General features: G+C 42.2%; 1 protein-coding gene across 1 annotated transcript; it reads left to right on the top strand.

Annotated features, from left to right (window-relative positions):
- Positions 1-1,547: 1,547 nt before the first annotated feature.
- On the top strand, positions 1,548-26,042 carry LOC140485986 (eukaryotic translation initiation factor 1A, X-chromosomal). Its single transcript, XM_072584476.1, has 7 exons — positions 1,548-1,685; positions 11,350-11,433; positions 15,407-15,510; positions 20,739-20,789; positions 23,326-23,407; positions 23,504-23,595; positions 25,780-26,042. The coding sequence occupies exons 1-7, from the start codon at positions 1,670-1,672 to the stop codon at positions 25,783-25,785; spliced, it is 435 nt and encodes a 144-aa protein (XP_072440577.1). The 5' UTR covers positions 1,548-1,669; the 3' UTR covers positions 25,786-26,042.
- The last annotated feature ends 59 nt before the right edge of the window (positions 26,043-26,101 follow it).

The raw sequence follows: 26,101 nt of genomic DNA, 5'->3' as shown, positions 1-26,101 counted from the left end.
TTCACCGTCAGGACTGACCACCTGAAGGTGCTGGGTATTTGGTTCGGGGGGGCTGGGGCGTGCGCCAAGACCTGGGAGGAGCGGATCAGGAAGATAAGACAGAAACTAGGCAGATGGGGGCAACGGTCGCTCTCCATCGTGGGAAAAAACCTGGTCATCAGGTGTGAGGTACTCTCAGTATTGCTATATGTGGCACAGGTCTGGCCTATCCCCAGGACCTGTGCTGCCGCAGTCACCCGGGCCATCTTCCAATTCATTTGGAGATCAAAGATGGACCGGGTCCGAAGAGACTCTATGTACAAAGACCGGTGCAATGGGGGAAAAAACACGCCCAATGCCACCCTCACCCTGATGGCCACCTTTGTGTGTGGCTGCATCAAGCTGTGCGTGGATCCCCGGTACGCAAACACCAAGTGTCACTACGTACTGAGGTTCTACCTGTCCCCGGTGTTGCAAAGGATGGGCCTGGCCTCGCTGCTGCGGAACGCTCCGAGTAGTTGGACCGTTCCGTGTCACCTGTCCTTCGTGGAGAAATTTATGAGGAAAAACACCTTTGACCACAAGTCCATCAGGAAGTGGTCAGCACGTAGCGTCCTTGAGACCCTTCGGGAAAAGGAGAGGGCGGATCCTGTCGAGCGGTTCCCTGAGCAGACTGTCAAAGCCATTTGGCAGAATGCCTCATCGCCAGAACTTTCCAACAAGCACCAAGACGTGGCTTGGCTGGTGGTGAGAAGGGCTCTGCCTGTGAGATCCTCTATGCACGCCCGGACTCTCTGCCGCACCGCACGCTGCCCTCGAAGTGGCTGCGGGGGGGACGAGACTGTCACACACCTCCTTCTGGAATGTGCCTATGCAGAGGAAGTCTGGAGAGGAATGCAGTGGTGCTTGTCGAGGTTCGTCCCAAGCAGCGCCGTGACGCGGGACTCCGTGCTCTACGGCCTGTTCCCCGGGACTCACACCGAGACGAACATTAACTGCGCCTGGAGGATCATCAACTCGGTGAAGGACGCTCTGTGGGCGGTCCGAAACCTGTTGATCTTCCAGCTGAAGGAGTTGACCCCGACCGAGTGTTGCAGACTGGCACATTCCAAGGTCCAAGACTAAGTGTTGAGGGACGCGCTGAAGCTTGGGGCAGCTGCCGCCAAGGCGCGGTGGGGAAAGACCACCGTGTAAGATCGGCCTGCCTAAAGAAGAACAGGGGGCCCATGCGGACGTTTTTTTTGGGCTCTGCTGATGCCTCAGCCAAATATATGTACAAGATTGAAAAATGCACAGGCCTGTATATGACATTGATAAATTCGAATCTGTGTTTGTAAATGTGGACACATGTATGGCATGATCAAATGTACAGACCATCAAATCATTTTATGAATAAAGTATATTTTTGAAATAAAAAAAAAGACATACCTTGTTTGGAGCCTGCTGTTGTGGACGATGTCATGACGTGAAAGGCGCCCTTCAATTACAAGTTGTTGTTGTTGTTGTCGTTAGGGGGCGGGGCACGTGACTACAGTGGACCACGTGCCCCGCAGACGTACGTAATCGCGTCACGTCCCCCAGCGACACGACCGCGTCACTCCCGTTTCAATAAAGTTGAGTGAAGCGTCTGCGCTTGCGTACTGCGGGGACCAGGGTTAGCCGGAGGCCGCGGGCGGACACACACTGCGCCATGCCCAAGAATAAAGGTGAGGGCCGCGAATGTTGTGCTCGCAGCCGGTTTGGGCTGGGCAAGGCGGAGGCCTAGTCCTCGTTCGGGCCGGTTGCCGTTGGCAAGGCCTGAGTCTCGATTTGGGGCTTGGAGTTGGAGGCCGGGCCCTGTCGACACGTGCCGGAGAAACTGGATCCGGCCTCGGCTTGTCACCCCCTGCGCGTTCCCCGGCCCTTGGTGTCTCTAGGCCCCGGGCTTTTGCTCGCCCTCTTTCTCTTACCCCCCTCCCCCATGAGGAATATTCCAGAACTCCCTTCGGGGGAACCCACCAGACTCCAGTCTTGTTTGGTTCAGGTTTTTAAAGCAGGAAAATGGGGCCGAGGGAGGGGTTATTGTTCAAATGGCGATAAACTTGTCTCATGAGCAACATTGTCCTGGCGGTGCTAACTGCTGACAGTTTTCTTACTTCTCAAAATCATAACTTTGAGTCTTCCAGTCCCTCAGGTCCCAGTATTACTTCCCCGTTCTCCTTTACATCTGGGTTATTTAACTTTTGCTTTTCGAGTTCCTATCCATATTATACAAAACTCAGTCGACACGCCACCTTGCAATAGATTTTCCTTTAGTTAAACGTGATTTTGTTCGCTTCACGGGATTAGAAGGTTTTCAAAATAAATGATCAATTACCGCCTTAAATGACTAGAAATTGACCTTTGCGCTACTGTCAAGTTAAAGGGAAACAAATACAGGATGTGACCTATGTCAGGCTGCAAACTCCAGTTTTACTTGCGTCCATTGGAGTGGGTGGGTGTAATGAGGAAGCTCTTACGTGTCTTTGTAGTTTTAGCTAGTTAACTTGTCAGCATGTAGATTATAACAAGGGGCAATGTTAAAAACAAGTTGCTGGAAAAGCTCAGCAGCTGTGGCAGCATCTCTTGAGTTATGTTTTGGGTCTAGTGACTCTTCTGCAGAACTGATAATGTGATGCTTGACCTAGTTCTGAGGAATTGAACCAGACAGGAGTTCAAGAGCATTTGTGTTAGCAACCACTACATATGTTTTAAATTTTGTTTTTGAAAAGGCAGAAGATGGTCTGCAGAAACAAAAGATTTTGGATTGGAGAAAGAAAACTTTTTTATTTAAATTGCCTGTACAGTACATTGGTTAGGTCACTTTTGCAGTACTAAGTTCTGGGCTCCCTGCTATAGGGAAGATTGCTAAATTTGGAAGGGTGCAGAAAAGATTTACAAGGATATTGCCAAGGTTGGAGGGTTTAACTTATCGGGAGATGCTGAATAAGCATGGGCTATTTTCCCCTGGAGTGGCAGAGGCTGAACGGTGATCCTAAAGGGGCTTATATAATCATGAGGGGCACGGGTAGGGTGAATACAGAAGGGGTGTCCAAAACTAGAGGGCATAGATTTAAGGTTCAAAGGGAAAGATTTAAAAGGGACCTTACAGAACAACTTTTTCTTAAAGAGCATGGCAACTGTTCAAAATAGAATCATTGAAGTACAAGCCCAAGATGTTCCCTTTTGGGTGAAATATAGGAGCAACTAGCCCAGTGAACCTGAGATGTCTGGTAACATTCAAGACTGGGTAAGAAGGGAAAGGGAGATCTTTTCCAAAGAGCTAAAGGGAGCGGATCAATGGAGGCCCTAGTGGAGTTTAAAAATTCAGAGGGACTCCCCTATGGAAACTGGGAGCAAATTACAGGGGCTCTGACCCAAATTTTAAGTTCTTCTCTGGCCATGGGTGGTGCCAGAGGGCTGGAAGACAGCAAATGTGGTTGCATCTTTTGAAGAAAGGTAACAGAGATGAACCAAGGTATTACACCAGTGAGGAGGAAGGTCTTCAGTTACAGGAGGATATAGATTGGGCAGATCAGTAGCAGATGAAATTTGTTTAAGTGTTAGGTGATGCATTTTGGAAGAAGTGACAAGAGAAAGGAGTATGGAGTGAATGGTAAGACAGTTGGAAACTCAGGAACAGAGGGATTTTGGGGTGTTGATCCACAATCTCTGAAGGTGGCAGGACAGGTTCATAAGGTTGTTGAGGCACACTCAACGGTTACCAGTTGCAGGTAGTACTGAGGAAGTGGGGAGGCTACAGAAGGATCTAGACAGGTTGGGAGAGTGGTCCAGGAAATGGCTGATGGAATTTAACGTGAGCAAGTGCGAGGTCTTGCACTTTGGCAAAAAGAATAAAAGCATGGACTACTTTCTAAATGGTGAGAAAATTAATAAAGCCAAAGCACAAAGGGATCTGGGAGTGCTAGTCGAGGATTCTCTAAAGGTAAACATGCAGGTTGAGTCTGTGATTAAGAAAGCGAATGCAATGTTGTCTCTTATCTCAAGAGGGTTGGAATATAAAAGCAGAGATGTACTACTAAGACTTTATAAAGCTCTGGTTAGGCCCCATTTGGAGTACTGTGTCCAGTTTTGGTCCCCACACCTCAGGAAGGACATACTGGCACTGGAACGTGTCCAGCGGAGATTCACACGGATGATCCCTGGAATGACAGGTCTAGCATATGAGGAACGGCTGAGGATACTGGGATTGTATTCGTTGGAGTTTAGAAGATTAAGGGGAGATCTAATAGAGACGTACAAAATAATACATGGCTTTGAAAAGGTGGATGCTAGAAAATTGTTTGTTAGGCGAGGAGACTAGGACCCGTGGACACAGCCTTAGAATTAGAGGGGGTCATTTCAGAACGGAAATGCGGAGACATTTCTTCAGCCAGAAAGTGGTGGGCCTGTGGAATTCATTGCCACGGAGTGCAGTGGAAGCCGGGACGCTAAATGTCTTCAAGGCCGAGATTGATAGGTTCTTGTTGTCTAGAGGAATTAAGGGCTATGGGGAGAACGCTGGTAAGTGGAGCTGAAATGCGCATCAGCCATGATTGAATGGCGGAGTGGACTCGATGGGCCGAATGGCCTTACTTCCACTCCTATGTCTTATGGTCTTACCATTATCAGTGATGGCATAGATTATGAAAGCAGGGAGGTTATGTTGGAGCTGTACATGACTTTGGTTAGGCCATGGCCAGAGTATTGTGTAGTTGTGGTCACTGTATCCTAGGAAGAATGTGTTTGCACTAGATGGGTTGCAGAGAAGATTCAGCAGAATGTTGCCTGCAATGGAGCAATTTCTCTGAGAATAGGTGGGATAATATGGGGTTGTTAGAACAGAAAATGCATTAGGGGTCTGATAGAGGTCTAAGATTGAGGTGCATGGACAGGGTGGTTAGAAAGCATCTGTTCCCTCTAGTTGAAGGGTCAAAAACAAAGGGGGCTTAAATTTTTCACTTGGAAAGTTAAGAATTTGAGGCATTTGTTTCATCCAGGTGAAGCGATTGAAGTGTTCAACCTCAACCTTTTTTAAAAAGGTTTTGCATGAGCACTCTGCCCATATCTTTGAGTGTTATGACATAGAGTGCTGGGAAATGGGGCCAAAGGCCTGTGATGCATGGTTTGGTGTACTACTTCAGATTTAATTGAGGAATTTCTGCTTGTACATGCTTCTCGTGTATGTGCACAAAATTATGTCAGCTGGGTGCGTCTGTTAAGTAAAGTACAGCTGACAATATGAAAGAGAATGCTGGAGAGACTCGGGCAGTCTCAGCATTTGTGGAGAGAGAAATGGTCTGCGATTTTTCTGAAGAGTTTCTCTAGTATTGTTAGTATCATGTTGCCCTGTCTGCCATGTCTTAAATACATCCACTTGTAGTTTTCATTGGCTTTGTACTACCCATTCAAAGTGCCTTAAAACAATTTTTAATTTTTGCATCTAACCCAAAACTCAAAGTTTGGGCATGAATTATTGCTCATGTGGGACGCGGATTGAGATGAACATTTTGTTGGCTGTTTTTAGATCATTGAATCTTTTTTGCACGCACTGACCTGCATTGCAGCTTTCATCACTGCAGTTTTTGTATTATTAGATTAGATTAGATTACTTACAGTGTGGAAACAGGCCCAACAAGTCCACACTGACCCGCCGAAGCGTAACCCACCCATTCCTGTACATTTATCCCTTTACCTAACACTACGGGCAATTTAGCATGGCCAATTCACCTGACGTGCACATCTTTGGACTGTGGGAGGAAACCGGAGCACCCGGAGGAAACCCACGCAGACACGGGGAGAATGTGCAAACTCCACACAGTCAGTCGCCTGAGTCAGGAATTGAACCCGGGTCTCTGGCGCTGTGAGGCAGCAGTGCTAACCACTGTGCTGCCCAATTATCTATAAAGATTCATTGGTAGATGGAATTTAACACTGATAAATATGAGGTGATTTTTTTTTAGAAGGAACAAGACTAGGGAGTAGTCAATGGCAAGACGCTAGGAAACTCAGGAACAGAAATCTTGCGGTACTGGTCCATAAATCCCTGAAGGTGGCAGGGTAGTTAATTGGGAGCGTGAGGCATACGGGATGCTTGTGTTTTAGTTGTGGCATAGGCATATAAGAGAGGGAGATAATTTTGGAGCTGTACAAAATTTCAGTTGGACCTCAGCAGGAAAGTACCATGTGCAGTTCTGGTTACCACACTATAGGACAGATTAGATTGAACCAGAAAAGATGTAAACAAGATTCACCAGGATATTGCCAAGGATTGAGCCTTTCAGCTGTGAGGAGAGGCTAGAAAAGCTCAAAACTTTATTTTTCTAAAGTATTGGATGAACACGAAGTATCAAACATTTGAGGCTTTAGGCCTAGTCTGGAAAAGTAGGACTGATGTGCATAGTATAATTTTGGATTTACTGACTTGATGGACTGAAGGGCCTCTTTTATATGATTAATTCTATTTTGTTTTGATGGAACTATGAGCATTTTATCGGTAAGCCTCAAACGGGAACAAGATAATAAAGTAGTTACTGGGAGTCAGTGGGCCTGTAAGCCAAATGTTTGAGCTGGAGCTGTTTTGCTAGTTCCGAGAAACAGTCACAATTAAATAATCAATATTTCTATCATTTTGTAAAAGCTTTATTATTTTAAAGATTGTTTTGAGGTTTACCGGTAAAATGCCCTTCGGTTCTAACAATTACATTTAAAACTAAAAATCTTCGAACCAAAAATTGCATATTCTACTTGAAATTTCAACTTTTTGAATTTGTATTGACTTTGAATCATGGTTTGAGTGTTTGAACATCCCTTGGGTCCATACACTGGAGTACTAAAGCAAGTTTTTCTAATAACTTACGAACTATATTATGGAGTTGGAAATTGCTCCATTGCATCCTTCAAGTATCAAGTTCTGAGACTGGTCCCAAGTGTTTAGTACAAGCAAGGCCTTTGAAGTCCTGCATGGTAGACTGGTTAGGGTTAGATCGCATGGAATCCATGGAACTAGTTGGAAATACAACTCGGCTTGGTGGTAGGAAAGGGTAGCAGCTGGGCAACAAGGGGTGATATTTGGATTGGAGGCCTGTGACCGGCAGTGTGCTGCAAGAATTGGTTCTGGGTCCTCTGTCATCAACATCAATGATTGAGTGTGAATATAGGTATGGTTAATAGGTTTGTGTGTGATATTAAAATTGGTGGTTAACTGTGAAGGAGGTTTTCTAAGAGTACAAAGAAATCCTGCTCAGGTGGAGTTTAATTTAAATGTTGCATTTTGGTAAGGCAAGGCAAAGCAAAGCAGGACTTAATCAGTTAATGTTGGGGCCCTAGGGAGTGTTGCTGACCAGAGGGACCTAGGGGTGCTGGTTCATACTTTTTTTTGAAAGTGGCATTGCATGTAGATAGTGGTGAAGGTTTTTGGCAGTATGAGTTGGGGTGTCATATTGCAGTTTTACGAGACATTGATGAGACTGCTTTTGGAATATTGCATTCAATTTTGGTTCCCCTATTATAGGAAGGATCTTCTTAAACTAGAAAAGGCACAGAAAAGGATTGGGACTGGAGTTATAAAGAGGTAGGATAGGCTGGGGCTATTTTCCTGGAGTGTTTTGATGCTGAGGGGTGAACTTATGGAGGGACATGGATAGTATGACTAGGCAAGGCCTTTATCCAGCGTTGGGGTGTCCAAAACTAGAGGGCATAGGTTCAAGGTGAGAGGGGAAAGATTTTAAAAGGGGCATGAAGGGCAGCTTTTTCTGTCAGAGTATTAGAGGCAGATACAGTTACAACATTTTTAAAAGGCATTTAGACAAGTACACAAATAGGAAAGTTTGAGATGGATATGGACCAAACACCAGCAAGTGGGACTATTTCAGTTTAGGATGAGTTTGACAAGGATGAGTTGGGCTGGAGGGTGTGTTTCCATGTTGTATGACTCTTACTCTTAAGTGAGCAAAGTCTAAATTATTTAGTGGGACGCATGAGTAAAATGAAGGTACTACATATACAGCACTAACTTAGCTATCTTGCCATGAAAAATGTGTGCAAAAGTGCTGAAAGTAATGGATAAATTTCTATGTATACCTGTAGCTGTCAAGACTGATGGGTGCCAAGTAAGCTCAACTTGGCATGAAAATGGGTTTTTAAAAGTATTTAAGTTCTGCAAAAGTTCCCAAATGCAATTTCATCCTCTTTCTCTCTCGTCTTCCCCCCCCCCCCACCCCCCAGACATTTCTGCTGAGCATAACTGTAAAAGCAGAAACCTTTTTAATTTTCAAAAAAGATTTATCAATAATGGTACTGCAACTGGTCTTGCGAGTACTGTACGCCAGTTAAAGCTTTGAACCACATGGAGTCTCTATGCCAACCCAACTGGAACAAAGGTTGAGTCAGTGTTATCTGCAATCTTTTCCACATCAGCCAACTGAGTGTACTCAATGCCAAGGAGTCTGATTTGTTGTGGCAAAACACCTTTATATGTTGTAGCCTGGATCTGTGAATAGCGATAGTAAATGTTCAAATTTCTTTACATCACATGGCTGACCAGAAATCTGTCCAATTTTGTCTGCTGTTGACAGATGAAGGAATAATTTTCTAGTTATTTGACTGCATTATAAATGCATTTTCCTTATCAAGTGTTTGATCAGATCTTGAACGTAGAGCTGCTAGCTTAGAAACAGAGACATTGCACACTCTCACAACTTCTCTGATTTCTTAGAGATTTTTAAAAAAAACTTGTGCTGACATTTGTAAATCTTGTGGAATCAATCATTGCGTTATTACAATCCAAATGTTCAGTGGCTGTTAGAGAAAAAAGACTGACTTGTAAAATTTGACTGGTGTTTGATATGTTCCTGCTACTTGACTGAGCATGAAAACTAATTATTAAATATATAAAAGGGATTATTGCTCAGTTTGCATTGCTGAAGAATACTTCAGTGTTCATGTTGGAAATATAAACAAGTATAAAGTATACAGTCACTTATCAATATTTGCTATGTTGCCCACAAGGAGAGATGGAAGAGAAGCTGATAGACCTGTCTTGTGACCACACATGTGGAGACAGTCAGAGATGTACCCCACAAACAAACCCTTTGGTCCAACTTGTTCATGCCAACCAGATATCCTAAATTAATCTAGTCCAATTTGCATGCAGTTAGTCTGTATCCCTGTAAGACCATAAGACATAGGAGTGGAAGTAAGGCCATTCGGCCCATCGAGTCCACTCCGCCATTCAATCATGGCTGATGCGCATTTCAGCTCCACTTGCCAGCGTTCTCCCCGTAGCCCTTAATTCCTCTAGACAACAAGAACCTATCAATCTCGGCCTTGAAGACATTTAGCGTCCCGGCTTCCACTGCACTCCGTGGCAATGAATTCCACAGGCCCACCACTTTCTGGCTGAAGAAATGTCTCCGCATTTCCGTTCTGAAATGACCCCCTCTAATTCTAAGGCTGTGTCCACGGGTCCTAGTCTCCTCGCCTAACGGAAACAATTTTCTAGCATCCACCTTTTCAAAGCCATGTATTATTTTGTACGTCTCTATTAGATCTCCCCTTAATCTTCTAAACTCCAACGAATACAATCCCAGTATCCTCAGCCGTTCCTCATATGCTAGACCTGTCATTCCAGGGATCATCCGTGTGAATCTCCGCTGGACACGTTCCAGTGCCAGTATGTCCTTCCTGAGGTGTGGGGACCAAAACTGGACACAGTACTCCAAATGGGGCCTAACCAGAGCTTTATAAAGTCTTAGTAGTACATCTCTGCTTTTATATTCCAACCCTCTTGAGATAAGAGACAACATTGCATTCGCTTTCTTAATCACAGACTCAACCTGCATGTTTACCTTTAGAGAATCCTCGACTAGCACTCCCAGATCCCTTTGTGCTTTGGCTTTATTAAGTTTCTCACCATTTAGAAAGTAGTCCATTCCTATATTCTTTTTGCCAAAGTGCAAGACCTCGCACTTGCTCACGTTAAATTCCATCAGCCATTTCCTGGACCACTCTCCCAACCTGTCTAGATCCTTCTGGAGCCTCCCCACTTCCTCAGTACTACCTGCCTGTCTACCTAACTTTGTATCATCGGCAAACTTCGCTAGAATGCCCCCGGTTCCCTCATCCAAATCATTAATATATAATGCGAACAGCTGTGGCCCCAGCACCGAACCCTGCGGGACACCGCTCGTCACCGGCTGCCATTCTGAAAAAGAACCTTTTATCCCAACTCTCTGCCTTCTGTTAGATAGCCAATCCTCAATCCATCCCAGCAGCTCACCTCGAACACCATGGGCCCTCACCTTGCTCAGCAGTCTCCCGTGTGGCACCTTATCAAAGGCCTTTTGAAAGTCCAGATAGACCACATCCACTGGGTTCCCCTGGTCTAACCTACTTGTTACCTCTTCAAAAAATTCCAACAGGTTTGTCAGGCATGACCTCCCTTTACTAAATCTATGTTGACTTGTTCTAATCAGACTCTGCTCTTCCAAGAATTTAGAAACCTCATCCTTAATGATGGATTCTAGAATTTTACCAACAACCGAGGTTAAGCTGATTGGCCTATAATTTTCCATCTTTTGCCTTGATCCTTTCTTGAACAAGGGGGTTACTACAGCCATCTTCCAATCATCCGGGACCTTTCCTGACTCCAGTGACTCTTGAAAGATCTCAACCAATGCCTCTGCTATTTCGTCAGCAACCTCTCTCAGAACTCTTCTAACTCTTCTAATCCTATCTGTCTACAGAGGAACCTCGATTATCTGAAGGATACGGGCAGGAATTATTTCATTTGGTTAATCGAATGCTGGATAACATAGTTAGCCAAGCGTCGCGAACTTGTACGGTTAATCTGAAATTCAGTTATTTGAATGCTGGATAATCGAGGTTCCTCTGTAGATGTCTTTGAAATGTTGTAATTGTACCAGCCTTCACCACTTCCTCTGGCTTGCTGGAATTATGTTTCAGGAACTAAATTATTGTTCCAAAATTGGTAGAAGCATTGAAAGTATTTCCCCTTGCAACATGAATTTGTAAGTAACTTCTGATATAGCAGCAATACAGAATGTTTGTCATTGTCCAATATTGTATCTAGGGTAGAGTCACTGCAGTGAGAACATGCATAGACTGCTAATTCTATCTAAATACCACTAATGCTTTAAAAATACAATTTACATTTTTTTTTGCATGAATCCAATGTAGTTTTCATGTATGACTTGTGACTAATCTGTTGGGAAAAAGATTCCTTCAGCCAAAGATATTTGAGACCCATTGATTAAGCCCAAAGTCACGGTGTTTGGATAAAAAAAATCAACATTTTTTGTGTCCAGGCTAATTTTGTATTTTTAAATTCAGGTAAGGGAGGTAAAAATAGGCGACGTGGTAAGAATGAAAATGAATCTGAGAAACGTGAGCTGGTGTTTAAAGAAGATGGTCAGGGTAAGTGTGATGTACATTTTAACAGAATTCTGGCTGGCCCCATATTCTATATGTTATAAAATCATAGAATTATAGAGATGTACAGCATGGAAACAGATCCTTCGGTCCAACTCGTCCATGCCGACCAAATATTCCAACCCAATCTGCTGGCACCTGGCCCATATCCCTCCAAACCCTTCCTATTCATATACCCATTCAAATGCCTTTTGGATGTTGTAATTGTACGAGCCTCCACCACTGCCTCTGGCAGCTCATTCCATACATGTTCCACCCACTGCGTGAAAATGTTGCCCCTTGGGTCTCTTTTTTTTTTATCTTTCCCCTCTCACCCTAAACATATGCCCTCTAGTTATGGACTCCCCCACCCCAGGGAAAAGACTTTGTCTATTTATCCTATCCATGCCCCTCATAATTGTGTAAACCTCTACAAGGTCACCCCTCAGCCTCTGACACTCCAGGGAAAACAGCCCCAGCCTGTTCAGCCTCTCCCTATAGCTCAAATCCTCCAACCCTGGCAACATCCTTGTAAATGTTTTCTGAACCCTTTAAAGCTTCACAATATCTTTCCGATAGGAAGGAGACCAGAATTGCTTGCAGTATTCCAACAGTGGCCAAACTATTGTCCTGTACAGCCACAACGTGACCACCCAACTCCTGTACTCAATACTCTGACCAATAAAGGAAAGCATACCAAAAGCTGCCTTCACTATCCTATCTACCTGCGACTCCACTTTCAAGGAGCTATGAACCTGCACTCCAAGGCCTCTTTGTTCAGCAACACTCCCTAGGACTTTACCATTATGAGTACAAGTCCTGCTAAGGTTTGCTTTCCCAAAACACAGAACCTCGCATTTATCTAAATTAAACTCCATTTGCCACTCCTCAGCCCATTGGCCCATCTGGTCAAAGTCCTGTACAGTACAGTAGTTGGGAGGTCACGTTGCGGCAGTACAGGACATTGATCAAGATTCAGTTGTAATCTGAGGTAACCCTCTTCATTGTCCACAATGCCTCCAATTTTGGTGTCATCTGCAAACTTAATAACTATACCTCTTAAGCTCACATCCAAATCATAACTACCCTAACCCAGGGAAAAGACCTTGCCTACTTACCCCATCCATGCCCCTCGGGATTTTATAAATCTCTGTCATGCTACCCCTAAGCAATATATCTTTTTTTAAATGCATAGCCATGTAAGGTAGTAATGTTCTGTGGCTGCTGTAAGTTTTTTTTTGGTAACACCAACAAATGTTGCCAAAATGAAACCGTTCAGGCCATATTTACTCGAGGAAAAAGTTATTGTTGTTCCCGAAGGTAAAAGTGTTGATGGCAAAATTGATCAAAATCATTCATTGAGAATATATTGGAGAAAATCGCCCATTTAGCTTGATACCAAAATTGAGATTGCTAGTTAGAACGATTTGGCGTCTTGATCATGGAGGTTTTGTATTTAATATCACCTGCCAGTTTGTTGGATTTTAATTTCTGTGCTCTGATTTTTCATTGTCCGTCCACTGCTCTGAGAAGGTTGTGCTGGTTATTCTTAAACTGAACAGAATGCCTTGGTGCTGGCTTTTGGTGCCTTTAAGCTACTCATGGCCTTATTTATAGATTTAAGCATTAAACAGCATTCCTTCAGTGGATTGAGAGTTTACCTAGACTGTTGGTTACTACTTCAGTCACATAGCACGGAAACAAGCACTTCAGCCCAACTTGTCCATGCTGATCAGTTTCCTAAACCGAGCTAGTCTCATTTGCCTGTGTTTGGCTCATACCCCATCCATGTGCCATGTGTAAATGTTTCTTAAATGACAAAACTGTACTCACTTCCACCACTACCTCTGGCAGCCTGGTCCAGACACACTCCACCCTGTGTAGAAACAAATTATAGATATCTTTGTACTTCTTCCCCTGTCACCATAAACCTATGTCATCTAGCTTTAGACTCTCCTACCATGGGGGAGAAAACTACTTTATGCCTATGGACCTTTATAAGGTTACCCCTACGTCTCCCATGCTCCAGGGGCAAAAAGGTCTCAGCCTATCCAACTTTTCCTTTATAACTTAAACCTCCCAGTCCAGGTAGCATCCCAGTAAGTTTTTTTTCTGTACTGTTATTAGTTTAACATCCTTTGTATTGTAAAGTGACCAGAACTGCACACAGTATCCAAATGAGGACTCCCCAACATTTTGTACAGCTGCAACATGATGTCACAACTCCTATCTGCTATTCTCTGAACAATGAAAGCAAATATGCCAAAAGCCTCCTTCAATACCCTCTCTACCTGTAACTCCACTTTCGAAGCGCGTTGAACCTGTACCCTCAGGTCCCTATCCATTGACTGTGTAAGTCCTGCCCTGGTTTGACCTATCAAAATGCAACATTCTCTGCAGAATATTCAGTCTCCAGCCGGCTCTTGTAGCTGCAGCATTTATGTAGGTGATCTACTCCACCTTCCACTTAATCAACTCCCTGAATGTTGATGGTAGGGATTCAGTCATGGTAATTTGTTGATCATAAAAAGAATGAGTGCATTCTGTCTTGTCAGAGATGGTCAGTGTACAGCACTAAGTTTAACAGTTAGCATCGACCTGGTCCCATGAATAATTGAGTGCTTCCAGATAGGGTCACTAATCATGTCTCTTTATCCAGCATCTAAGTTGTTAGAGATCAAAAACCTTCTCTTGTTCCCAGTACCAAGCTGTCAAGTTACCCAACTGCAGTGTATCTACTAAGATCTCAAGTCAGATAGTGAATGCTTCTTTCTCCACACCCATGGCACGTACACTGATTAATGCACCTTTAATGGAGATAACCAGATGGAATCACATCAAAAACTGTAACTCCGAATCTGCATCTCCACTATATGGTTAATATAATTTCAATGTGTTAAAATGCGATTCAATGTGATGGAATTGGAAGTCACTCATCAGCAAAATCTGGCATTTCAAAACCTCACAACAAATTATATTTTAATGGGATGACTGATGGATAAAATCCAGTCAGTCGCAATTTATGCCTGAACAGTAGATTTAAAAAGTTATATTGTACTTGAGGCATCCAAACTATTTTAACATTGTGACAGTTAGATAACCACACTGGAATAGTAGAAAATTCCAGGCCTGTCAACACTTGATTCTTTTAAAAAGGCATCTACTTGAATTGTCTGCGAGAACACAGCAACTGCATTTTGAAAACCATCTAATGTCTTGTTTCTTATAGCTTGAATTCTGATAACTCAGCAAGTTAATTCATAGTTTCGTGCTATTACACCTCTATCAGATCTAGCCTGATCACTTTAAGTTACTGCATTGGATAAGCCTGCCATTCCATATTGATTGTGACAGCTCTCTAGGAAACCTCTCCCCAATGCTTGCTGCAACTCCACTTGGACAGCCATGAAAGCAATTCATTTTGACAGTTAATAAGACTATACTTCCAACTAAGGCTAGCAATCTGCCATTGAGAGAATCCTGCCATCCCAGGAATGTGTTTGAATCACTCTCTTTTCCCAATCTGTCACCTTACACATGATACTCTGCCTTTGCCTTTGTTTTTTCTACCAAACTGAACAATTTTGAATTTATTGACATTTGCATTTGCCCACTCTCTGAATTTGTCTAAATTGGCCTGAAGCTTCTCTCCATCCTCTTCCCTACACTCTCTCATTCCTAGTTTTGTGCCTTAGCAATCATGGAAGCATTAGCTGGAACCCAAGCACTGATCTCTGTAGGAGACCATTTGTCACCGTTTTCTACTCTGAAAAGGACTCTTTTGTTCCTACGGTTTGCTGTCTGCTAACCAGTTCTTGATCCATGCCAGTACATTACCACCAATCCTATTTGTCATGGTTGTTTTGTTTTGGCCATGTTTCTGGAGTTACTTTCGCAAGCAAAGTGGAATAATTACAGCATGCGTCTGTCATTTAAGACCTAATTGTTTGAAGGTAACCGCAGGTTTTTTTTCCTGTAGAATATGCCCAGGTGATTAAGATGCTGGGAAATGGGCGTTTGGAAGCCATGTGTTTTGATGGTGTGAAGAGACTTTGTCATATTCGAGGAAAGCTGAGAAAGAAGGTGATAACTGTTTGTATGTATGCACTTTACCTTTGCTTCTACTTTCCCAGCCAAACAGTTTAATCAGGGCCCACAAACAGATTATTGGCTAGAAAATGCCATGCATGGTAACTTCCCAATTCTCAGTATCACACCTTCTGTTCTTTTATGTTAGTGTTCCTGCTATCTCCTGCCTTTAGAAACTTTAAACTTGAAGTAGCTTCTCCCATTTTTCTATACAAATACAGTTTTCTGACATCAATATCTGTTGAAAAGTCCAAGTGACATTGCTGACTTTGGGCAGCTTGACCAATGACTGAGGTCAGTTTTCCTCATGAAGTTTAATTATTGCACTTTAGTGATCTCACTGTCTGGAATAGTTTCATATAGTTTTGTGACCATATTGGAAGTATATGCTGACTTCAGTTTCAGTGGGTTAAATCTAAACCTGTAATTTTTCACCTGCCCAATCTCTTCCTTGCCCCCCACCCATGCTTATCTCCGTTTTTTTCTTACAAAGCAAAGAAATGCAAATGTTGGAAATCAGAAACAAACTTAGAAATTGCTGGCAAAAACACATCTGGTAGCATCTGTGCGGAGAAAGCAGAGTTAGTGTTTTGGGCTGTTGAAAATTGATTGTACTGAGAAAAAGGTTGGTAAGAATGCTGAAGATGGAGCCCAGAGGGGAGAACACAGTTGAATAGACAAAAGAATGGGCAAAGGTCCACCTGGAGGAATCAATATTTGCCAATAAAGACTGACAGGATTTCCATTTTAATCTTTTTCTCCTTGTCTACATTATTACTTTCATTCAGTTGTCTGTTGACAGTGTTATGATGCTGTTTCTTTTAACAAGGTTATGTTGTCCTTGGTGTTTTTTTTCGGGATAGAGTGGCACGGCGGCTCAGTGGTTAGCATTGCAGCCTCTCAGCACCAGGCACCTGGGTTCAGTTCCAGCTTCGGGCGGCTGTCTGTGTGGAGTTTGCGCGTTCTCCCCATGTCTGCGTGGGTTTCCCTCCAGGTGCTCTGGTTTCCTCCCAAAGATGTGCAGATTAGGTGAATTACCCATTGTGTTAGGTACATTAGTTAGAGGGAAATGGGTCTGGGTGGGTTACTTTTCAGAAGGTCAGTGTGGACTTGTTGGGCCACACTGTGTAGGGAATCTAATTTAATCTTAAAAAAGACACAGACTCCGAAAAGTGTAGGTTTGAAGGGTTTTAGGGCCGGTTTGATTATTGCTGACAGATGCTGCCTCAGGCAAAAGACGTTTTAAGTTTTTAAGTTAATAATCACACAGCACCAGGTTATAGTCCAACAGTATTATTTGGAAGCACTAGCTTTCAGACTGCTGCTCCTTCATCAAGTATTTATGGAGTATAAGATCGTGGGACATAGAATTTATAGCAAGAATTCTTGCTATGTCCCACGATCTTATACTCCACAAATACTTGATGAAGGAACAGCATTCTGAAAGCTCGTGCTTCCAAATAATACTGTTGGACTATAACCTGGTCTTGTGTGATTTTTAACTCTGTATGCCGCAGTCCAACACTGGCATCTCCAAATCAAGATTAAGAAACGCACAATTAAAGGGTAGTAGCTGGTTCTCCCAGCTCAGCTTTTCCTCTGGTTTTTGGCCTGGCTATACATGAAAGCAGTCAGACAGTTTTGCAGCTGCTGGACCCAAAGAAGCAGGTCCGTGCTGATACTCTCTGGCATCTCTCCTCTAAGACCCTGATTTTTACCTTTTGTGCCAAGGTGTGTTTGAGGATTGTTGCAACTGTTTGGAAAAGCATCATTAAGTAGGGATGATGTGTTGGGTTTTCACATGGGTTGTTATTCTCTATTCTGTTCTGATTGTGTTTCATTTGGAAATCTTATAAATTGTTTAAAACTGAGTTTGCCAGCTGCATCCTTCCTGGAGTATACGTGTTGCACCTGCTTAAAACAACCAGCAAAGTTAGGGTCTGGGCCACTTCCTTGAAATGATTTGAGGGGGTTTAGCCTGTTCCATAACAAAAGTATTTGCCAAAACTTATTTCCACATCTCCATTCTATTCCTCAAGTGACTGCCTCCAGCTCAGGCTCACCCTACGTGGATTCCAACTCAAGTTCCATTCTTTGTGTTTTGAATGAACGCAGTCGCAGATATCGCTGAAGTACAGTGCTCCTCAGACAGCAGTGAGATTCATACTTTGTCATGTATTGCCCTACGCACGCCCACAGTCTCTTCAGCATCGCTGCTTCACAATAGCTTTTAAACTGCCCTATCCACGTGTGGGCGCAGTGTAGCTCCACTGCACCCTTCGGCCCATTCAGCATTCTGATAAACTTTCTTCTCCTTTTCAGATATAAAGCGATGCAGCAACTTAGATATCCAACCCCTTTAGTTCAATTCAATCCCCTAATCCCACTTTTTCAGTTAATTACTATCCCATCTGAACCTCTGCTCTCTAAATGTTTTGTACTCAAAGGTCTCTTTTATTTCTTTTCATTCCATTTCAATGAATTTTGCAGACAACGTGGCATGCAACTCTTCTTCCTCTGCCTTCGTGCCATTTCTTTGACAAAAGTGCTCTCTCTGTCCCACAAACTCCCTTCACCCACCTCTAGAACTCTGTCTGGTCTTTTACCTGCACTCAACCTGTTCAAGAACTGTTGACATAACATTGGTTGCCTGAATTTCTCTGTACCCCTCAACCGTTCAAACCTGTCCCCCTCTGAACTGATTGCAATCTGCTCTCAGATCCAAGCATGACTTGTAATTGAGCCTGCCAATCAAAAAGGTGGTGCTTTTGTTCTCTGGCGTTCTGACTTCTTATTGTGGAGGCAGAGTACTGGCACTCAGGTGCCATCACCTATCTCCCCTTGGGCCATGATCCCACCATTGGAACATCAGGCTTGTATCTACAACAGTCACTAATCTTATTTCATCCAGTGATCTCCTTACGCACTCCTCTTCTCCCCTGGTTCAGTCCCTATCCACTGAGACTTGTGACTTTGGGCGCTTTTTGCCAGTTTCAGAATTTGTGGCTTATAGCCACTGCCTCTTACCATGGACATGCAGTCCTTTTGCAGGTCCATCCCCCATCAGGATGGAATCTGGGCTATCTACTGCTTCCTGGAACCGAAGGCCTGAACTGTCCCCATCCGCCATCATCCCCTCCGTCTGGCTGAGCTTGTCACCCTGAACAACTTCTCTTTTAATTCCTCTCATTTTCTTCAGTAAGAGTTGTGGCCACAGGTACATGCATGGGCCCCAGTTATGCCTAACTCTTTGTGGGTTACATGGAACATTCCTTGTTCCAATCTTATTCTGACCCCCACCCAGAATTTTTTCCCTGCTATATTGATATCACTGGTGCTGCTTCCCGCTCTTGACCGGAACTGGAAAAAATTATATCAATTTTGCTTTTAAATTTCACTGCTGTCACCTTCACCTGGTCAATCTCTGACTCTTCCCTTCCTTGACACGTTTCCACCTCCTGGGGATAGACTGGCCACCAATATCCATTACAAACCTGCTGACTCCCACAGTTACCTTGACTATACATTTTTACACCCTGCCTCATGGAAAGACTCTCTTCTCTTCCAGTTTCTGTCTCTGCTGTATCTGTTCTGAGAGGTGACTTAATTGAGACGTATAAGATAATCAGAAGGTTAGATAGGGTAGACAGTGAGAGCCTTTTACTTCGGATGGTAATGGCTTGCACGAGGGGACATAGCTTTAGGTTTGAGGGGTGGTAGATTTAGGACATGTCAGAGGTAGTTTCTTTACTCAGCAGTAGGGGCGAGGAGCGCACTGCTTGCAGCAGTAGTAGACTTGCCACTTTAAGGGCATTTAATGGTCATTGGATAGGCATATAGATGAGAATGGAATAGTGTAGTTGAGATGAGCTTCGGGCTGGTTTCACAGGCTGGCGCAACATCGATGGCCAAAGGGCCTGTATTGCACTGTAATGTTCTATGATTGTCAGTTTCTGCAACGGGGCCTCCAAACCATTTACCTTCCTCAGCCAAGGATTCCCCAGCACCGTGGATAACAGTATCCTTGGCTGTGTCAGACCCATCTCTTGTACTTTGCCCCCGCCATAAAAAAAAGTGATAAGATCTCTGTAGGCCTCACTCACCGTCCACCAGCATCCACATCTAACGGTTAAAAGCTTCCATTTGTCACCTGAAGCAGGATACCACCACCAGATACATTCCCCTCCATTGTCAACATTCCATAGGAGACAGTTCCTTCCAGTGCACTTTGGTCCACTCCTTTCTGTTCCCAACCCCCTCACCTCGCCCTCATCACACCTTACCATGTAATTACAGAAGCATCTGCATGTTTACTGCCTCCCTCCTCTTCATCCAAGGCGCCAGACACACCTTCCAGGTAAAAGTGATTTATCTACACTTCACTCAATCTAGTCTACTGTATTTTCAGTTCTCCATGTGGTCACGTCCTCTTTGGGGACACAAACTGCAGATTGTAGAACATCTATGTTCTGTACACGAGAAACCCTGAACTTCCTGTTGCTTCAATGTATCATTATGTTCCTTGGCTAACATATGTCTCTCACTTCCTGAATGCTCCAGCAAAGCTGAATGCACATTGAAGAACAGCATGTTATTTTCTGCTTGGGACCCTGCAGCCTTCATACTCTCTCAAGTTCAGTTTTAAAGCCCACACACCACACACAATCATCAGATGGGCTGCTACCACAATCAACTCATTGTCATCCACTAATAGTTCCAATTTACAGCTATTGATTGTCTCAGGCAGACTTTGACCTGTTCCTTTGCCTATCTAACTGTTCTTTTCTCTCTTTGGGCTCCATCTCCACCTATTGTTTAGTCTTCCTTCCATTCCATCTTCAGCACATATACCAGCTGTTTTCAAGCTGCAGTCAGTTCTGAAGAAGGGTCTCTGGAACCAAGTTGTTAATTCTGTTTGTTTTCCTCCACAGATGCTGCCAGACTTGCTGAGTTTTTTCCAGCACCTTCTATTTTGTTTATCTTATGTAATCGTTTTCTGATTTTGTGACATTACATGAAAAACTTTCTGCATTCTGTGCCTCTGCTTCTGAAGGCAATGTTAACTTCAGAAACATGTAGCTGACAATATCAATTTGGTGAATGCCCAGGTCCTTGAGTGCCAAATTGGCAGGCACAATATATTTAGATTATCCAGATACATCTGTATTATGTTGAGTTAAAGTATTAACTAGATTTAGGAATGATTTAACTTTATTTTGCAGGTTTGGATAAACACGTCTGACATCATATTGGTTGGGTTGAGAGATTACCAGGTACACCATTTCTTCATAGAATCTTACTAACACGTATTTGCATTCCATACAATGATTACAAAAGTGTTTTAAATGTAATTGTGCATGTTGAAAGTCATAAGTTTCTGGTTTTATTAATTTCTGACAGACAGGGGCACCTGTTTTCCTGAAGGCAGAAGTGTTGAGTAGTCGTGCATAGGTTCTCTGCCACGTAAAATAGGGTTGACTGTGATCCCAGTCAGTGTGTCTCGTCAAGCATACTTACAAATATAGGATAACACTTGTGACTCTTTACACTCGCTGTTTATCATTCAGTTGATCATGGCTGATCTGCAAACTCCATACTGCTTCACAATTTCAGTTAGCAAATGTCTATCGAGATTTAAAACTCTCAATTGATCTTTGCATCAATTGGTGCTTGATGCCATGTATTCAAAACTTCCACTGGAGAAATGCCATTCTACTGCTGACAGATTTAGGTCTAATTTCCAAACCATATGCCCTTGTCTTAAGCCGTATAGCACTGGACGTGTTCCAGCTCTTCCTCTCTGAAACTGCAATCTTGTCATCCCATAACTATCGAAATTAGAGAAAAGACAAATGGTGACTTACCGTCTCATATTAGAGAATTAATCATGCAAAACAATTAAAGAACTCATCTTCTGAAAGATGCAGGGTTTCCTTCCCTAACACTTCTGGGAATAATTGAAGAAATCGGAACCAGTAAAATTGTACTGCTGGAGAAATTTAATGGGGCTGAAAAACTGATAATTCCTAGGGCCTGATGCACATCCTAAAGTGCTAAAATAGGTGATCATGGAAATTGTGGAAATATTTGTCATCATGCAAAATTTAAGTTTGGACAGCACATTGGAGAGGCAACAAATGTGACCATATTTTTTTAACAAAAGGAAGAAACCTAGGAATTGTATATCAGTCGGCCTAACATGAGTAGGAAATTGCTGAAATCTATTATAAAACATGATAAAGGGTATGGTTTGATAACAGTAGTTAAAGTTAACATTGACTTATGAAGAAAGATCCTATTTGATAAGTCTTTGTAGGTGCAACAAGTTGATTAGATGAAAGAAAACCAGTGGAAGTGTTATGTTTGGATTTTGAGAATTTTTGATTTGGTTCCATGTGAATTTAATGAGCAAAATTCACATAGTAATGCACTGACATACTTGATGAATCAGTGAGCAGACAGGAATCTCTGGGAATAAGTAGTCATTTTCGGAGTGGATGTTTTTAACAAGTGGGGTTTTGCAATTATCAGTACCTGGGAGGAGAAAGTGAGGACTGCAGATGCTGGAGATCAGAGCTGAAAATGTGTCGCTGGAAAAGCGCAGCAGGTCAGGCAGCATCCAAGGAGCAGGAGAATCGACGTTTCGGGCATAAGCCCTGAAGAAGGGCTTATGCCCAAAATGTCCATTCTCCTGTTCCTTGGATGCTGCCTGACCTGCTGTGCTTTTCCAGCAACACATTTTCAGATCAGTACCTGGGATCCAAGCTATTCACAATGTCAGTAATTAGGATGAAGCAATCAACTGTGATATTTCCACATTTGCTGACCATAAAATTAAATGGCAATCAGTAGTGATAATGTGATGAAACATTGGGCAAGTTGAGTAGGCAAATATATGGTAATTGCAGTTTAATATGCATAACAGTTAGGAAGGCAAATGGTGTGTTAACTTTAATTGTAACAGGATTTTAGTGTAGCAGGGAGGAAGTCTTGGCCGGCTGTATCATGTCTTTCTCTAACAAACAATGAGTAGAATGTTGAATGCAGCAAATGCCCATTAGACTGATTCCTGGCATGGCAGGTATGATGTAAGAGGACAAATTGGGTCAACTAGATCTGTACTTGCTAGAGTTTAGAAGAATTAGAGGGGATCTCACTGAAACTTATGAAATTCTGACAGGTCTGAAAAGATTGGATGCAGGGATGATATTTCCCTTGGCAAGGGTGTTTGGAGCATTGTTTACAGTCTCAGAATACCCAGTGTGCCATTTTTAAGGTTAAGGTTGAGATGAGAGTTCTTCATTCGAATGGTGGTGAACCTGTAGAAATTTCTACCACAGAAGACTGTGGAACTCAAGTAAGTCACTGAATATATTTTAAGAAAGAAATAGATTTCTAGTTGCTTCAGGTGCTAAGGGATATGGGGAAAGAGTGGGAGTATGACATTGAGAGAAGATCAGCCATGATCATGTTGAATAGCAGATTGGGTTGTTGGGCTGAATGATCTACTTCTGGTTTCAGTTCCATAAGACTCAATGTTAGCTGGCAGTCTCTAAAAAGGGGACTTTATCACTGCCTTCTGGAAGTCACATAAATGGCATTGCCCTGGTCACCACCTCTATAACCCTGATTTTATTTTTGTTGCAGAAGTGCAGTCCAAAATATCATTGTACAGAGACCTATTAAGATGTATGGAAATTGCTTTAGATTGTTAGTTTTAGATCCATTTTGACTTTTGTTTAGTTCTTAATATCTTTTTTTTTATTCAAGCAAATTGCATTTTTAACATTTTTTTTGGTCTCTTGAAAGGATAATAAGGCTGATGTCATCCTGAAATATAATGCAGATGAGGCAAGAAGCTTAAAAGCCTATGGTGAACTTCCAGAGCATGGTATGGGTTCTATTGTCATGTCTAATTTATCTAAACTTTGTACAAGTCTTTTATTTTTTCCTCTCTCACTTGATCTGTTTATTCTCCCTCCCACAGCCAAAATTAATGAAACGGACACATTTGGACCTGGTGATGATGATGAAATCCAATTTGATGACATTGGGGATGATGATGAGGACATTGATGATGTAAGTACAAGAGCTAAATAAAAGTAAACTTTTCTGTTGTGGATACCAATTCCCCTTGTTTTCACTATTTTAGTAGTGATTATTTCATTTCACTCCTAACTTCCATATCATTGCTTATTCTATCCTTCAAGGGATGCTTTTCTCGGTAATGTTTGAGCAGCTTTTATCTTCTGTTGCTTTTATTCTTGACAAAGGTTTTTCTCCCCTCTCCAATACGTCTCAGCATTTTGCTGATTAAATCATCAGGCTAGTTAGCCTGATGAGTCAGTTTTTTTTTGCCTTTCTTTAAATTGGAAATTAGCTATCATGTCATTCCATCTGTACAGACTATTGTAGAATGTAGGGAATTTTGAAAACACTAACCAGTTCATTCATTGTTATTGAAGCTGTTTTAGATACCTGCAATGTAGATGGACATCCTAGGAATTTGTCACCTTAGTTCCTTGAGTTTTTCCCCAGTTCATACTTTTAGCCTTTATTATACTGGCTTTGTGGTATGCAAAACAGAAAATATTTGCCATTTGTGTACTTTTTTTTTAGCTAGACTGTTAAGATTTTTTTGTGGCTGTACAAGATGTTAGTTGGGCCACGTTTAGAATATTGTGTGCAATTCTATTCTTCTTATAGGAGGGCTGTTGTGAAACTTGAAACTGTTCAGAAAAGATTTAAAAGGATATTGCCAGGGTTTGAGCTATAGGGAGAGACTGAATAGGCTAAGGCTTTTTTCCCCCCTGGAACATCAAAGGCTTAAGGGGGTGACCTTAGAGGGGCACGGATAGGGTAAATGGACAAGGTCATTTCTCTGGGGTAGGATGGTCCAGAACCAGACCTAGTAAGATGTGAGGAGAAAGATGAAGGGACCACCCTTTCATGCAGAGGGTGGCACATGTATGGAATGAGCTGCCAGAGGAAGTGGTACAATTCCAACATTTAAAAGGCATCTGGATGGGTATATGAATTGTGGGATATAGACCAAATGGAACTAGATTAATTTAGGATATCTGGTCAGCATGGATGGGTTGCACTGAAGGATCTGTTTCCGTGCTGTACATCTGACTCTATTTAAATAGATTTACTTTTTTTCTGAAACCATGGGCAACCTATGCTAGAAGTAAATTAATGGTATGTTATGGTACAAGTCTTGCAATTAATTTTTGTAGGTCTACATTTTTTATATCCACTTTGTCAAAATTCATGCTCATTTGCAACCTTAAACCTCATCTAAATAATTTTTTTAATGCTTTTGCTTTTTAACCTACCACACCTTTCAATTCATTTTTACCAATCCTCCTTGCATTCTGCTGGAATTGGCTACTACTTACTTTTGCTAATTTTATCCCCCGTCAAACTGCTAATGTGAATTTTAAACAAGTGGTGCCAGCACCTGCTAGTTACTCTTCAATCAACTATAATAGGACACCTTTTTATAATTTACCTTAAGGCAGACATCTACTGTAATCCACTTGCATATTACCTCAAAGGGACAGGTCTCACCAATCTTAAAGTCTGATTTAAGTTTTTCATTTTTAGATAGGAAAAATCATGCCTACTACAGAATACTATGACTTAAGATACATGTGGAATACTGCATTGATGTGGGTGCTGTGTAGAATCGCTAGATTAAAAATGCATTTCCTGGAGTTTAGATGATTCAGTGTTTAACTTGTAGATATTCCATAAATTTCAAGTGATCTTTGTTGAATGCAAGGTGACCAAATTTCCACTTTCCCTCAGTGATGAATTGGAATTAAGATCTTGGTTAAGCAGAGCACTTAAGGTATTCTACTAGAGTTAAAGTAGCACTGTTCTAAGGCCACAGTGCACTTCTGTTCCTCAGAGACCTTTTTGTAGATTCACCAAGTTCTGTAAAAGCTGGCATGGTACTTTGGCACAAAACAAGTCAATATTGATCACTTAAATGTTAGCAATGAAATGTCTAATTTTGGCTACCAGTGAATTGCCAACTTTTTTGAAAAAAAATCCAAGCTATTTTGTAATCAGCCTCCTCCTTGTTACATAAAGGGTGCACATTTATCTCAATGAATCAGTTTGAGTAGCAAAGATGTAATTTCGGGCTCTTGCCTGAAGAGTGGATTTGACCTTTCATCTCCAGAGATGTGATTGAGTGTTTTCAGCATTTTGTTTAAACTGTCTGAAATGTAACAAACATGTGTTTTCTTGTAGATTTAAATTGAGATCGAATGTGGATTCCAGCCTTGTACTCGAGCTTCCTTCAAATTGAGTTTTCTTTTGGATTTCACGTGAAGATTCTGTGTGGATGAGTTGATTTATGGCTAATGTATCTAAAATCCATTGTAACAATTTTTGTTTTAAGTCATTTAGTGTATATTTATATTCTTTCATCACATGAATAAAAAAAAGGACAGTGTGAGGTGGAGTTTTAAGGAAGTACAACTCTTTACAATAAAACGTTAAATTGCTTTGGATTTGATTGAGCTCACTAACTGATAATTACTGCACAATCTTTATAGCAGCTAGTAAAGGC

The sequence above is a fragment of the Chiloscyllium punctatum genome, chromosome 15, assembly GCF_047496795.1.
Source record: "Chiloscyllium punctatum isolate Juve2018m chromosome 15, sChiPun1.3, whole genome shotgun sequence".
NCBI classification, from domain to species: Eukaryota; Metazoa; Chordata; class Chondrichthyes; order Orectolobiformes; family Hemiscylliidae; genus Chiloscyllium; species Chiloscyllium punctatum.
Note: the sequence above shows the minus strand (reverse complement) of the source record. Positions and strands in the feature narration are given on the sequence as shown.

What these genes read in the sequence shown, in the direction of transcription:
- LOC140485986 (XM_072584476.1), top strand. An exon ending in GAGGAAAGCTGAGAAAGAAG is followed by an intron (nt 15,511 to 20,738) that starts GTGATAACTGTT and finishes TTTATTTTGCAG; the next exon opens with GTTTGGATAAACACGTCTGA. An exon ending in TTGGGTTGAGAGATTACCAG is followed by an intron (nt 20,790 to 23,325) that starts GTACACCATTTC and finishes GTCTCTTGAAAG; the next exon opens with GATAATAAGGCTGATGTCAT.